Source organism: Eretmochelys imbricata, chromosome 4 (genome assembly GCF_965152235.1).
Source record: "Eretmochelys imbricata isolate rEreImb1 chromosome 4, rEreImb1.hap1, whole genome shotgun sequence".
In the NCBI taxonomy this organism is placed as follows: Eukaryota; Metazoa; Chordata; order Testudines; family Cheloniidae; genus Eretmochelys; species Eretmochelys imbricata.
This window is the reverse complement of record NC_135575.1, coordinates 4,749,700-4,765,688: the sequence shown is the minus strand read 5'-3', so window position 1 is coordinate 4,765,688 and position 15,989 is coordinate 4,749,700. Positions and strand designations below refer to the sequence as shown.

The 15,989-nt window shown below is 44.4% G+C and overlaps 1 protein-coding gene across 1 annotated transcript in view; it reads left to right on the top strand.

The window, feature by feature from the left end:
- Positions 1–15,989, top strand: part of TNKS (tankyrase) — a 280,881-nt gene that overhangs the window by 166,560 nt on the left and 98,332 nt on the right. The window contains exon 6 of the mRNA XM_077814807.1: positions 15,546–15,640. Within this exon, the coding sequence (XP_077670933.1) occupies positions 15,546–15,640 (95 nt within the window). The remainder of the gene's footprint in view (positions 1–15,545; positions 15,641–15,989) is intronic.

Sequence of the window (15,989 nt, the reverse complement as noted above, 5' to 3'; positions counted from 1 at the left end):
ATCCAACCCCCCGCTCCCTGCCCCCTTAGCATGCAGCCTGGAGCACTGGTGGCGGGCGGCGCGACAGCTGCACCACCCAGAGCACCAGGACAGGCAGCCGCACTGCCCGGCTGGAGCCAGCCACGCCACCGTGCAGCACAGAGCACCGGGTCAGGCTGCGGCTCTTCAGCTGCGCTGCCTGGCAAGAGCTCACAGCCCCGCTGCGCAGAGCATTGTGCTGGCGGCACAACGAGCTGAGGCTGCGGGGGAGGGGGCACAGTAAGGGAGGGGGCCGGGGGCGAGCCTCCCAGGCCAGGAGCTCAGGGGCCATGCAGGAGGGTCCTGTGGGCCAGATGTGGCCCATTGGCCGTAGTTTGTCCACCTCTGCATTAGAAAATGACTGGTATGCCTTGGTACATGGTATTGGTATGTGCCTCTATGGGGAGCATGTAGGGTTATCCCCTGGCTAGTATTTCACCAGCCTGGCCAGTTTTTTTTATGGATTTGCCAGACAAATAATTTAATCTGCCATGGTTTTTTTTTTTTTTTTTTACGTGGATCTAAAGATTTGCATTATTCTCCCAATACACTGGGATATGTAATGTTAAAAGTTTGTGTGTCCAGCTAAAGATGCTGCAGTGTTCCCACTTCCACAGTTCAAGCGATAACAGATTGTAGTGGTGTGGCGGTTGTCCCTCCCCCTCTGGGTCAAAAGGAGGCCACACCGCATCACTGTGTTGTCGGGGCCTCCCCCTACTATCAGGAAAATTAGTGTGAGGTGTTAACATCCCGACCCGTCTAATGGGCTAAGCAGCCAACTATTTATAGCCCTTGGGCCCTTCGAGCCAAGGCTGCACACAGCTTAGTGTGGCAGGGCTCAGAGCCCACACAGGTGACAAGTAGCTCCAGGCCCTTCAGCTGGGGCGAAGCAAACACAGTAGTCGATTAGCCCTGGCCTCTGGAGGCAGAGAAAGAGGAAACCCCGCATTCAATTAGCTCTGGGTTCTAGTTTCAGGGCCAGAGCAACCCCAGGAGTCCATCAGCCCTGGTCCCTTGGTGCAGAGACAGGGCAAGCCAGCAGTCAGTTAGCCCAGATCTCTTAATGCAGAGACAGGGCAACACCAGTAGGCAGTTTGCTCTGGCTCTGCAACCCGAACCAGAGCTAATTGCCTACTGGTGTTGCCCTGTCTCTGCATTAAAAGATCCGGGCTAATTGACTGCTGGCTTGCCCTGTCTCTGCACCAAGGGACCAGGGCTGATGGACTCCTGGGGTTGCTCTGGCCCTGAAACTAGAACCCAGAGCTAACCCCGTAGTCAATTGGCTCTAGTCTCTGGGTTCGGAGACAGAGCACACCCAGCAGTCAATTAGTCCTGGTCTCTTGTGGCAGAGACGGAGCAAAGCCAGTAGGCAATTAGCCCTGATTTCTTAAGGCAGAGACAAAGCAAACTCCAGTAGTTAATGAGTTCCGGTTTCTAGCTGCAGAGACAGAGCAAACCCCAGGGTCAGGTGGCCTAGCTTCGGGGGACAACCTAAGAGCACAGGGCACTGGACCTGGTGAGGGGAGGCTACCACCCTAGAGGTGGGGTGGGGTAGCAGATGGGGTTCGGGTCCACCCTACTCCAGCAGACCCCAGCCCAGGGCCCTAACACTTGTGTCGTGGTGCACCACTGGGCCAGCAGGGATCCAGCCACAACATGCCGACCTTGCCTCAGGCAGAACTACAGCTTGACAGAGATCTGCTGTCCCTGGGCCACTTCCTCTCCTCCCCCCGGGGTGTACCTGCACCATAGATTCATAGATACTGAGGTCAGAAGGGACCATTATGATCATCTAGACTGACCTCCTGCACAATGCAGGCCACAGAATCTCACCCACCCACTCCTGAGGTGATAAACCTCTCACCTATGTCTGAGCTACTGAAGTCCTCAGATCATGGTTTAAAGACTTCAAGGAGCAGAGAATCCTCCAGCAAGTGACCCGTGCTCCATGCTGTAGAGGAAGGCGACAAACCCCCAGGGCCTCTGCCAATCTGCCCTGTAAGAAAATTCCTTCCTGACCCTAAATATGGCAATCAGCTGAACCCTGAGCATGTGGGCAAGATTCACCAGCCAGATACCCAGGAAAGAATTCTCTGTAGTAACTCAGATCCCACCCCATCTAACATCCCATCATAGGCCATTGGGCCTATCAACCACGAATATTTACCGATCAATTAATTGCCAAAATCATGTTATCCCATCATACCATCTCCTCCATAAACTTATCGAGTTTAATCTTGAAGCCAGATACCCTCACTGCTTCCCTTGGAAGGCTATTCCAGAACTTCGCTCCTCTGATAGTTAGAAACTTTCGTCTAATTTCAAGTCTAAACTTCCCGATGACCAGTTTATATCCATTTGTTCTTGTGTCCACATTGGTACGGAGCTTAAATAATTCCTCTCCCTCTCCGGTATTTATCCTTCTGATATATTTATAGAGAGCAATCATATATATGAGGCAGTTATGGCCCAGAGGATACAGCACCAAACTGGGACTTGAGAGACTTGCGGTCTATTCCTTGTTCTCCCATTGACCTGCAAAGTGACCATGGGCAAATCACTTCCCCTCTCTGTGCCTCAATGTCCCCATATGTACAATCAGGATAATATACTGCTGAAAAGGACCACAGGTTGAATATGAGTCAATGGTGTAATGCAGTGGTGAAAAAGGCTAAAATCATTCTGGGGTGTATTAACAGGAGCCCTGTATGTAGGGCATGGGATCCTCCACCTCTTCAGCATGGGTGGCAAGTGGCAGTCCTGGCAGGTCTGTGGCAGAAGCAGGTTCCCCAGTGGGTAGAGTGTTGCAGGGCTCAGCAGCAGGGTCAACAGCCGGGAGCGAGCAGGGTCCATCTGCCTCCTTCGGTGTCTATCTTCCAACTGAGCGGGAGGCCCCAACTTCCCTTCCCAGTGATGTACTTCCGGCAGGAGGAGCGGAGCAGGCCTGGCTCTGCCCACTTGGGCATGGAGGGTGGTTCCTCCCCCTCTAACTCGGTGGGAGGCCACACTGCTCACAGATCAAAACTGTTGAAAATACTGCAGCTATCTGCCCACCAACATGCAAGTGCATTGTACGTGTGTGTGTGTGTGTAAGAGAGGGTTTGAGTCATGTGGGAGTGAGGAGATGTGTGATGTTATCAATCTTATCTATATTGTGTTCTCTCTCTAGATACTATAAGTGGCTGTTGAAATGGGGGTTGCAGAATTGCCTTGTGGTTGGGGGTTGGAGTTGTGGCAGGCTTGCCATGTCGGGGGGAGGGGGTGCCAGGCTTTTTGTTTTTGTTTTTCCATTTCAAAAGTGGTAACCCTAGGAGTACAACAAGGTTCCCAGGAGTGTGTAAAGGCCTGACTGTCCTCTCAGTAGCTGGGTCTCCTGCTACAGTTCTTCTAGCCTGGCAGCTGTGGCAAGAGCAAGAAGGGAGGGTCAAGGAGTGAGAAGACATGGCCTCTCCCTGATCCTTCATCCACAAAAATACTGCTTCTTAGACAGAGGGGAGCACGAATGGGACATGAATCTCCAAAGGTGGATGCAGCAAAAAGGGTTTGGAAACCTCTGGTATATAGTAATAACATCACAGAATTATAGTTACATATGTAAGTGCTATCTAGGGATTCCTAATTGTAGGCCACTTGGCTTCCAGTGCAAAGCATTGGGGAGACAGTGAATTCATAGAACAATTAAGTCTTTTTCTAAAAGTAAGACCATTAGATTGAGATGTGTACCTTAGAGGTATAGTATGATATACAGTATTGCTACTCATTGACATGATAGCTGGTTTTTAGTCTCCAGAAGCCGTTGGAACAATCCATCAGTTTCACATAGTAGTCCATTTACTGAAGTATTTTACTGGTTCTTTCCTTGATCCGAGCAATTTGTGTAATGATCAGGTTCTGTAGTATGACATTATCTTGGTAGGCCTTAGTTTAATTAATTAGCACTTGTATAGTAGGTATTGTTAAATGTTAAATCCACCCTATTGTTTCAAGATAAAGAGTGGAACAAAGAATGTAGGCCATACTTACGGGATGGGGACTCTATCCACCACAACGCCCACATCTTTTTTAGAGTCCCTGCTTCCCAGGTTAATCAGTTGAGTATGAGCTCACAAAGTGACGGTGTGGTTAAAAGAACTAATGTGTTCCTGGGATGTATAAACCGGAATCTCTAGTAGGAGTAGAGAGACTATTTTACCACTGTATTTGTCACTGGTGCGACCAGTGGTGGAATACTGTATCCAGTTGTGATGTGCACAATTCAGGAAGGATGTTGACAAATTGGAGAGGGTTTATAGAAGAGCCACAATAATGACTGAAGAATTAGAAAATATGTGTTATAGTAGTAGACTCAAAGACCTCAATCTAATTAGCTTAACAGAGAAGATTCAGGGATGACTTGATTACACTTGTCAAAGTTTGACTCAGACTCACAATTTATCAGACCACTCTGTTTTATTAGCAAAGCTGCTCTGCTAATACATTTAGAAGTGAGCCCCCCGAGTGGGGCTTGTGTCTCTTAATTTATACAGTTTTTGGAGAACAAGTTACAGAGAAGTTACAGACAAAAGAAGAAAAAAGATTTTAGTCACCACCCTTCGAGATCCCTGAGACCAGTCACGTATCTTCAATTACCTGCCACCCTTAACAATCTCCTTTAACAGCTTCCAGTTAACTTAACTAATTGCCCTTCACACCTTCCATTCTGATGCCTGCTTCTTAGACGTGCTGGCTCTATCTTAATTGCTTCTCCATTCAAAAGCTAACTGTCCCTACAGTGTGCTCCCTCAGATACTTTGTAACATGTTTTGGCATGCCATCTCATATACAATGTATCCAGCATGTCACCTTATACAACGCTATACTTATACAATGTTATACTTCCACACACTGTTAAGCAGGGCCAGCCTTAGGGAAAATAGCACCCTGGGCAAACTTGTATTTTGGCGCCCCAGCCGTCTCCCCATTCATCCCCCTACTGGCCCCAGCTGTCTCCCCCATTCATCCGACCCTGCTGCCTCCTGTCCCCCATTGCCCCGAGCTCCCTTCCATGACCTCGCACTCGAGGCCCACCCTCGCACTCCAGCCTCTTAACCACAGCATCCCCCAACCACGTCGCCTACCTGTAGGGCCAGCCCTGCCATGCAGTGACTCACATCTGGATGCCAGGGTGATGGGCATCATAGGAAATGTTGACTCCCCCTGCCAGTGCTCCAGCGGACCCTCATCTGGTCGCTGAGCAGGACAACCACGATGATGTAGTAGGCGGTCTGCTGCACTCTGACAGGGTGAGCAGGCTCTGGGGCAGAGTCGTACCTCTCCTGCACCTCCCAAGAAAAAGGGGGAGCCCCTGAGAACTGGGGAGCATAAGGAACTGTGAGGTTCAGAGTGTGGCATTCAGGAGGGGATCTTGAAGATATGAGGGACACCCTGAGAACTGGGGGGGAGGCAGGGTGGCTAAGAACAGGGAGGTTGGGACCAGGGGGGCAGAGGGAGGGGCCTCCTGCGAGCTGTGTGGGCATGGACGGGGGCTGGGACCTGGGGGCACAGGGAGGGGCCCCCAGGAGCTGGCGGGGCTGGGAGCTGGGACAGAGTCAGGACCCCCTAAGACTGACTGGTGTCTTTGCCCTGCAGTTTTAGCTCCCTTGCCTTCCCCTCCCAAACTGGAAGAGGCTGGCAATTTCCAGCTCCCATTGGCCAGCTGAGATGCCACGCTCACCTTCCACTGGGTGGCATTGCTTTCATTCAAGCTGCCCATGGAAGGAGGAACAGCCGGGCTGGGACAGTCCCAGAGGGTGGCGGGGAGGAAGAGCATGCCAACTTGCAGAGAGCAGAGGCAGGACTAGGAGCCGGGCTGGGAAACTATGTGGGGCAGAGAGCAGGGGATCTCCACTCTGGAGCAGGGAGGCGGGCACTCCTGCTGCACCAGGCTGCATCCCGCAAGCAGTGAGGGGATGCCCGAGCCCCTTGCCTCTGCACCATGGCACCCCCTGACTATGGCACCCTGGGCAGATGCCAGGATCACCTAGCCTTAAGGCTGGCCCTGCTGTTAAGGAACAAATATTTACTAATGAGCTAGCAGAGAAAGGTATAACATGATCCAGTGGGTGGAAGTTGAAGTGAGACAGATTCACACTGGAAATAAGATGTAAATTTACCAAGGGTCGTGGTAGAATCTCCATCACTGACCATTTTAAAATCAATATCAATCTTTTTGTCGAAAAGATTTGCTCAAGGAATTATTTTGGCTAAGTTCTCTGGCCTGTGTTATACAGGATCACAATGGTCCCTTCAGGCCTTGAAATGTATGAAAAAGACATGCTTTGCATGAAGCATAAATAAGCCGTTTAACCTCCCCACCACCACCACCACCTGCCAAAGTACAGCATACTGGCATAAAAGACCTTTGGAAGTTCTCTGATGTCTGCTTTGAGAGCTCATATGAGCAGTGCCCTGCGTACACCATGACATATTGGGACAAAATTTTGAGGTAACAATCCCAAAATTCCATGGCAATAACTACTAAATCCCTTAAATTAATCATGGCAAGGTTAATGTATTCAGTTGCCATGACGTTTCCTTTGTTGCCGTTCCTCAATCTCCACACAAGTACATGCAGCTGTGGCTCATAGTTGAGAACCCATCAGCATAAACTCCACTGATTATTTTTATAGTGATTATTTTCAATGTGTTCTCCAGGGATCCTAGCACCACGCTCCATGCCTTGGCTCCAAGATGTTCTCTAGGCATCCTGCTGCAGAATTACCTCTGTCCCAGGTGTCTCAGGGAAGGGAAATACTTCTGGTCTGTTTCAGTGGCTCATCTTCCAGGCTTCGCAGCTGTGCTCTTCTTTAGGCTCGCCAGCCTAAGCTTCTGGCTCCATCGAACAGTGCAGAGCACCAATTAGCAATTTCATGAAGGGAAAGCCAGAGAGCAAGAGGCAGCAACAGGAAACATCCCAGCAGGGCAGAGCCAGAGAACCAAATGGCTGCAGCAAAATGGCAAATTCCATGGTATCTTGGGGGAAAAATTAGGTATTCTGTGGTCATGGAATTGTAGAGTCCACAGGGCCTTGATTAAGAAGATTGAAGCAGTTCACACTTTTGAAAGCCATTGTCTTAAGTTGTCTACAAACTCAGGGTTTGTCTAGATGGTAAGTTTGTTGACTTGCCATCTAGACAAGCCCTCAGGCAGGCAACACTGCATTCATTTTGTTCATGTTTTCAACAACCATTAAAGCTGGAAAATTTGTTTCCATGAAAACTGGAGCACACTTCTATGGCAAAGGGATAAATTAAGTGGCAGATACCACAGCCACAGAGCTGCAGATTACATGGCCTCTGCTTGAGTCATAACTTTTTTTTAAAAAGCCTTCAAGCAATGAAGGAATCTTGATAAGAGGCCTGGTCAGTTAGTTAGTTCTTTGTTGAGAATATCCTTTTAATCCCACATAATATGAGTGAAAAGGAACTTTGCAATGTGGCCATCATTGTTTTAGAAATAGTATGCAGATAAAAATTGAGGCAATTACTTTAATCAAAACTAGGCTGACAGACCCTGCTGTAGTCCACATCTCCGTCCAAGATCTGATCTCAGCTCCAGATAGCATAGGTAGTTCAGACCTTTTGGTATATTGGGACTGTTCAGCCGTTTCTACAAGATGCCTTCCAATGGTGTTTATACTATACCAATTGAGACAATTAGCACAATATATGCATTCTTGAAGTACGCTCTGAAACATTAAGCATGATGACATAGCATTTTACAGTGGTCTGTTCTGGGGCAGACCCCCATGAAGTTAATGCATCTTACTTTCGTCCAAACTGTGAACTCAATGTCAGAAAAGCAGAATACCATCCCAAGAATTTCAGGGACATAAACTTTGAAGAATTGTTTTGTACTTAAAGAAGAGAAAGTATAGGTTACTCTCATATATCTTTTTGAAGTTTGTAACAAGATGGATGGCTCAGGTTATTGCTTCTAAATTAAGAGCTTTACATTTGTTGTTTACACTTCAAACACTAATGAACTGTGAAAACAAAATAGATAATTCTCCAAGTATATGTTTCATACAAAACTAAATAACTAGTTTAAAATCCAGAAATTAAAATCTAGCAAGCAGTAAGTGCAGATGTTTTTCCTAAAACATGTGAGTGGTATTACTTCAAACAGTATCAATGCTAGCTCTGTCCTCAGGGAGACATACAGATTTACTGCTTAGTATCCAGAGCAACTATTGTTTCTGAAATGAAATATTGGAACTATATTAAAAACCTACTCCAGACTACTCAAAGTAATGTAATAGTCCTAAATCTGAATTAATTCCTGAAAACACGTACTGTATGTGAATGTACAGTGTTTTCTGACATTTTATCACAGTAAGCGGTAACAATAGAGTGCAGTTTGGCTGGATGATAGAGGAAGTATCTTAAATAACACCTCTAATACTGTATATTTTAAATGTTAACACTAAATTATGTTAAAATGTTAACACTTAAGGCTAAACAAAGGATATTACATGACTTGCAACTCTCATTAGATGTTGGTGAATATCTGTTTCTATGTAGGATATTACTGTCTTTGAATTATATTTGAATTGTGTGGGGGAAAAAAAATAAAAACAAAACAGAAACTCCTGAAATTAAACCCTTTCTCAAATTTCCAGCTCTAACTCCGAGGGAAGATGGGAATAACATCACCCTTTTCTATAGGTGTACTTGCTCCTTCAAATGAAGAAAAGTACACAAAATTCACTGCTGAATTCAAAGCTTTTAAGGTAGTTAAACTTCTTATAAGTGAATAAAAGTGGGACAATTGTACTCGGTTAAAATGGTGTTCTTATTAATTAGGTGAGGTAAAAGATATTATTTTAATTATCGGGCAGAGTTTAAGTAGCAAAATGTTTTGCCATTTAAAATGTAGAGTTTGCAAAAGAATTGAACATTGTGGGAGGAAACTATACAAACTGTACACAGTTTGCTACAGGGTGGTTTTGATTTAAATCAAATTGATTTAAATCACTAGTCAGGAAGACTCGATTTAATCGTAGATTTCTACATAAGTACATTCTTGACCAACCTGCTTCCTTTCATCATCTTCAATGCAGTGTCTTCCTGAGAGGGAACACTTCTCAAGATGTTATTTCATTTAGGCAGCCAGGCATTGCATTTCTTTGTTGCACTGTTTGCATTTTGCATGCATGCCTGTCTTACCCACAGGTAGAGGAACTTCATTAAAATATTCCCAAACTGGGTCTCTCTTACGGCTTGCTGCCGTTATAGGTTTTCCCTTCTAGTGAGCGAATGGTATGGTAGATCTCAAATCAGTGAAGGCCACTCTCAGATCTCAAGACTTCTGCAATATGCTGCTCAAACAGTTTCACTTTTGTTTCTACTGCCTGTCCCTCCCTTCTCACATTTATCTCCAGACTTCTTCTCCTTGTCCAGCTCTATTCCGCCCCCAACAATCATCTATTCATTGATCTTTTTGAAACTTTGCACTTTTAGAGAGAGGTAAGGGATTGACTCTGTGTACACACATTTGCAGAGGGACAATAGGGTTGAGGTCTGTTATTTCTCACCTCGATATATTATTTATTTTTTTAAAAACATTTTTGCTGTTAACAAGCATGTTATCGCTGGAGAGACAAATCCACAGTTTGAGAACTGCAACACTAAGCATCTCTGATGGTACTTTCTAGACTGAGCACTGAGTCCCTAAATTAACCTAAATAATCTATACAGAAGCCCCTGGAGCCACATAAGATTGGGTCCCTAATCCATGATCTACTATTGGAACTCATTTACAAAACTTTTCTTAAACATGACATGAATATATTGTCTCATATTATAGAATTAGAATTTATAATCCCTATTCCATGATGAGATATCTTTGAGCTATAATGTATCTTAATTAAAACTATCTTTAGATGGTTTTTTTCCTCAAAAAGCATTTTATCAAAAAAAATCTGATTTTAAATTTAAAAAATCAGATTTTTTTATTTTTTTTTTAAAAAAATCATTGATTTTTATCCACCCTGGTTTGCTGTATATTCATGGTTATGTACATAAGCATGGTGCACCAAGACACCTGCAATCTTTGGGCACAGAGCCAGAGAAAGACAGCCCTCCTACAAATGGAGCACAGTCCCTTGTTCTGCATGATGCACTGCACTTCCTCCCCCAATTTTTAAATGTTTGACTTTTTGGAATCTGAATTAAAAATGTTGGCATGTGTTTTAAAAAATGAACATGCATTTCTGCATGCATTCAGGTTTTATGTATGTATGAAATTTCCCAGCCTGAATATTTGCACTGAGCGTTGTGTACACAACTGCACATGCATTTCTAAAAAATTGGGCCATTATTTAGTTAGCACCACTATGAGAGGGTGATCTGTAGCTGTCTGGATCTCTCCCCCTCCCCCCACCTGATCTGGATTGTCATGCACAAATACATCCACGTGGGATGGCTAGTAACAGCTGTGGGAAGTCAGTTGCACCAGTTCAACCTGTCAATTTAAAAATAAAGTGTATAACAGCATTGCTATTATCAAGTGCTGAAAAATCCTGAGACAGGCCCCAAAAATCATGAGATTGGCTCGAATCATGATTTTAAGAATAATACATTTGAAGTTCCTTTTATTTGTCTTCTGGCTTTTGAATCCCTATGGTTAATTTTTTTCCAGTTTCTTGGAGATTCTGGTATAGTTACATGACTCCAGGGTCTAAGGCTTCAGAAAAACCCCAACACATCAGATATTGCAAGCCACACGATAAACTCATGGGCATTGGCAACACTAGGACAGAAGCGTCAGTAGAAGTATGGAGTATAGCTAGCCAGGAATTTGTTTTCGGGTAAAAAAAAATTTTTTTTTTACAAAAATGAAAAGAACGCATTTGTCTCCTTTTCTACAATTTATTTGAGTTTTTGTTGAAAAAACAGAAAACACAAAAAATGTGGCCACTCTGACAAAATGTTTGGTTTTACAGAAAATTTTTACCTGGCTAGCCAAATTTTTCATTTTCAAAATTTTGTTGTTTTTAATGAGAACTGCCCAAATGTTTCAAACAGACATCTCCTTCAAAAATTACTAGTTGGGTTGGGGGGGGGGGGGGGGAGCCGTTAAAAGAAACAAACCAACAAACATTTTGAACAAAAAATATCAACCCATCCTAGCTAGGAGTGCTAGCCAAGGAGCATTGTTCAGGAGCTGGCTAGAGAGCCAAGGTCCTCAAGCTATGTAGGGAGACTGGTGGTGTTGATATCCTGTGCTGTGTATTGTTTTTGTTCTGTTCATTTTCTCCATACTGTTGTGGGTGCGAAGGACACCTTATTCTCCCCCCCCCCGCACTCCCGCCCAATAAAAATCCCACAGCTACCCCAACAATAAAAATCTGGACAACCTCTTAGTATATCTGTTACAACCAAAGATCTTTGCAGTGATGTTAAGATAGACTCAGGAAGCAGACCTGTTGAAAGCCTCTGGGTAAGGATAAAAGAGGTAAAAAAAACCCAAGGGTGATGTCTACTATAGACCAGTGGTAGGTGTCTACTATAGACCACCTAACCAGGAAGAAAAGATGAAGCTTTTTTTAAAAAACTAGTAAAATCATCCGTAACACAGAACTTGGCAGTGGTGGGGGACTTCAACTACCCAAACATCTGCTGGGAAAATAATACAGCAGGGTACAGATTATCCAACAAGTTCTTGGAATACATTGGAAGCAACATTTTTTGTAAATAACAGAAGATGGAGAAAGTGAGTAGGGGAGAGGCTATTCTAGATTTGATTTTGACAAATAGAGGGAAACTAGTTGAAAATTTGAAGGTGGAAGGCAGCTTGGGTGAAAGTGATTATGAAATGACGGAGTTCATGATTCTAAGGAATGGTAGGAGGGAAAAGAGCAGAATAAAGATAATGGATTTCAAGAAGGCAGACTTTAGCAAACTCAGAGAATTGATACATAAGAACCTATGGGAAGCAAGTCTGAGGGAGAAAAAGAGTTCAGGCGAGTTGGCAGTTTTTTAAAGAGACGTTAGTAAGGGCTCAAGAGCAAAGTATATCAATGCATAGGAAAGATAGGAAGTGTGGTAAGAGACTCCCCTGGCTTAAACAGAGATCTTCAATGACCTGAAACTCAAAAAAGAGTCATACAAAAAGTGGAAACTAGGTCAAATTACTTCCCAAAGAGTGAATATAAAATAAACACAAGCATGTAGGGACAAAATTAGAAAGGCCAAGGCAAAAAACAAGATTAAACTAGCTAGGGGCATAAAGGGCAACAAGAAAACATTTTACAAATACATTAGAAGCAAGAGGAAGACCAAGGCTTTTGATACTGTCTCACATGACCTTCTCATAAACAAATTAGAGAAATATAACCCTGACGAACGTACTATAAAGTGGGATCACAACTGGTTGGAAAACCATACTCAAGAGACTAGTTATCAATGGTTTGCAATTAAGCTGGAAAGAGACACTGAATGAGGTCCAGCAGGGATCTGTCCTGGATCTGATAGTCAGTTTATTTATAAATGATTTGGATAATGGCATAGAAAGTACACTTACAAAGTTTGCAGACAAAAGTATGAACGCAAAGCACAACGCTTCTGAAGGGCTAATTAATTGGACAAATACAAAATGGGAAACAACTGCTTAGGAAGGAGTACTGCAGAAAAGGATCTGGGGGGGTTATAGTTGATCACAAACTAAATATGAGTCATCAGTGTAATACTGTTGCAAAAAGAGTGAACATCATTCTGGGATGTATTAGCAGGAGTGTTGTAAGCAAGATATGAGAAGTAATTCTTCTGCTCTACTCCACATTGGTAAGCCCTCAACCAAAGTAGTTGTGTCCAGTTCTGGGTACCACACTTTGGGAAAGATGTGGACAAACTGGAGAAAGGCCAGAGGAGAGCCAAAAATATTATTAAAGGTCTAGAAAACAGTGACCTACAAGGAAAGATTGAAAAAATAATTGGAGTTTAGTCTGGAGAAGAGAGGACTGAGCGGGGACACAAATATGTAAAAGGTTGTTGTAAAGAGGAGGATGATAAATGATTCTCCTTAACCCATGAGGACAGGACAAGAAATAATGTGCTTAAATTTGCAGCAAGGGAGGTTTAGGTTGGACATTAGGAAAAAACTTCCTAATTATAAGGATAGTTAACCACAGGAATAAATTGCTCAGGGAGATTGTGGAGTCTCTGTCATTGGAGGTTTTTTAGAACGGGGTGGGCAAACTACAGCCCCCAGGATTGCTACCCCCGTGGCACCTTGGGCCCTGTGCCGCTCCCGGAAGCGGCCAGCACCATGTCCCAGGGATGGTATAGAAGATAATACTTAGTCTTGCCTCAGTGCAAGGGACTGGACTATAGATGACCTATTGAGGTCTCTTCCAGTCCTACATTTCTATGATTGATAGGTGCATACAAGACACCAATTCCTCTTTTTAGCAATTTACAGTCTAAATAGGAATGCACAAATGACAAGAGATCATGCTTGGTGAGGGGAAGAAGGGGAGAGAGAACAAGGAGTAGATATTCCAGAGGAATATGTATTTGCTTATGGGCAGAAGATCCTGAATTATGCACTATTTTGTCAGTTGGGATTGGATTTTTTTTCAGTGAATCACTTGTAATTAGTGAAAATAACTTGTATGGTGGATCATCCTAAACTGTTCAGAAGAATCCTTGTTTAAGGAGTAATTTGAGTGAAGGAAATATGATCAAATGGAAACAAAGTTTGAAACTATTCCAAACTTAACGTGCATCACGGAAGAAGATGTAGCTGTGTGAGGAACAAACAAAGGGAGCAGCCAAGTGTCTGGTTTATACTGAGTAAAGGCAATGAGTGGAAAGAGATAAGATCACAAATGTAAGCAGAATATTTTTAGAGCCTTTAAAGCAAGGATGAGAAACATGAGGGGAAGGTGTCTTTTGGCAGCAGCATTTGTATGGGCTGAGGCCTTCCATGCCAACTGACCCAAGGTGCAGAGAAGAGTGTTGACACGATGATTTGAAGTAAGGTTAGATTTTTAGAGCTGTAGAGGAAGTAGTAATAGGGTGGATTGGGGGTGGGGGTATATGCTGGTGTTTGGGGATTGTGGGGATAGTGACATTATGAACAATTAAAAAAAAAGGAGTGAGGGGGGAAGAGTTAAGGGAGGTGGGAGAAGAGATCAATTCTGGTGATGCTGGGTTTGCACTGGCAGCAGGACATTCAGGATTGAGATGTTTTGGAATCAGAGCTACAAGACAGAATTTTTAAAAAACCTGAAGTACAATGAAGAGCTTTATAGTTACCAAATTATACTAGCATCTCTCATAATACTTTCATTCTAACTCAAGGAGCAGCTACTTGAAGAGGGAAGTAGATGCTTTAATTTCCCTTTGGTTGCCATAAAGTTGACTGCTATCTCTCTCTTTAAAAATATGGGAGAAGTTGCAGTCTCCCAAAATCTTTTCTCATGGATTCCCAGAGTCACTCATGCAGACCTGGTGGCAGTAATTTGACTCTCTGTAACTTAATTTTTTTAAATTTAAGAACTATAGCCAAGATGTCCAAAGATGGGATCTTAAAGTTAGGCTTCTGAGTTTATGCGAAACTTCCTAAATAAGTTACCAGACTCTCAAAAGTGCTGAAGTCAGCGGGAGCTGCATAGGGTTGCCAACCCTCCCGGTTTCTCCGGGAGTCTCTTGGAATCTGGCTCTATCTCCTGGAGGCTACAGAAGCCAATCCGGGAGATTTTAGGCTGCTAAAAGTCTGGCGGTGCAGTGAGGCTAAGGCAGGCTCCTTGCCTGTCCTGGCCTCACGCCGCTTCCGGAAGCGGCCAGCACATCCCTGCTCCCTTGCGGCCCTAGGGTGCGGGGGCAGGAGAACTCCGCAACTCCCATTGGCTGGGAACTGCGGCCAATGGGCGCTGCGGAGTCGGGGCGGGGGCAGCACGCAGGCCGCTTCCGGGAGTGGCATGGGGCCAGGGTAGGCAGAGAGACTGCCTTAGCCCCACTGCGCCAGCAACCAGGAGCCCCCGAGGTAAGTGCCACCCAGCTGGAGCCCACATCCCTCACCCCCTCCTGCACCCTAACCTCCTGCCCCAGGCTCAGCCTGGAGCCCCCTACTAAACTCCAAACCCCTCGGCCCCAGCCCACACCTCAACCCTCTGTCTCAGCCTGGTGCAAGTGAGTGAGGGTGGGGGAAAGCAAGCGACAGAGGCAACGGGGATGAAGTGAGTGGGGTGGTGCCTCGGAGATGGGGCAGGGCAAGGGGCGGGGCAAGGGTGTTTGGGTTTGTGTGATTAGACAGTTGGCAACCCTAAGCTGCAGGGTGTTCAGCATTTTGAAAATAAGATTGGTGACTTGGCTCCTGTGTTTCGAACCCTTTGCCTTTTATTAAACGACTCTCATCCTTTTTTATGCATCGGTTTTGGTGTTCATTAACTTTGGCTGCTCCTCTCATTTTGTGGGCTGCATAAATTACAAACCGCCTATGTACTCTGCCTCCGTCTTACTTTCTGTTGTTTCTCTTTTCAGTCCACTCCTTTGCATCTAGCAGCAGGCTATAACAGAGTTCGAATAGTCCAGCTTTTGCTTCAGCATGGTGCTGATGTTCATGCAAAGGACAAGGGGTATGTATATTGGTTTTTAATTAATTCTCTGGTTTCACTAGTTAGTTATATTTTAAGAATTATTTTTATCATTGTTCTGTTGTATGTTGTAATTCAGTCTGTATCTGAAAATGAGTTAATCTAAAATTGGAGATGAGAATTGGGGCACAGTTGTTTCCAGAATCAAAATTTTGTTTTTGTGGTAAATAATCTTTTGTAAAAGCCCAAGTGAGGATTGAAGTGGGATAGTGTGCTCCTTAGTTATGTAGATCTTCTATTTTATGTAGTGTGCTCCTTAGTTATGTAGATCTTCATTAAATAAGTGCATTTTGAAATCTATATTGCTTGGTTCTTTATGGGTCCGCTGTGT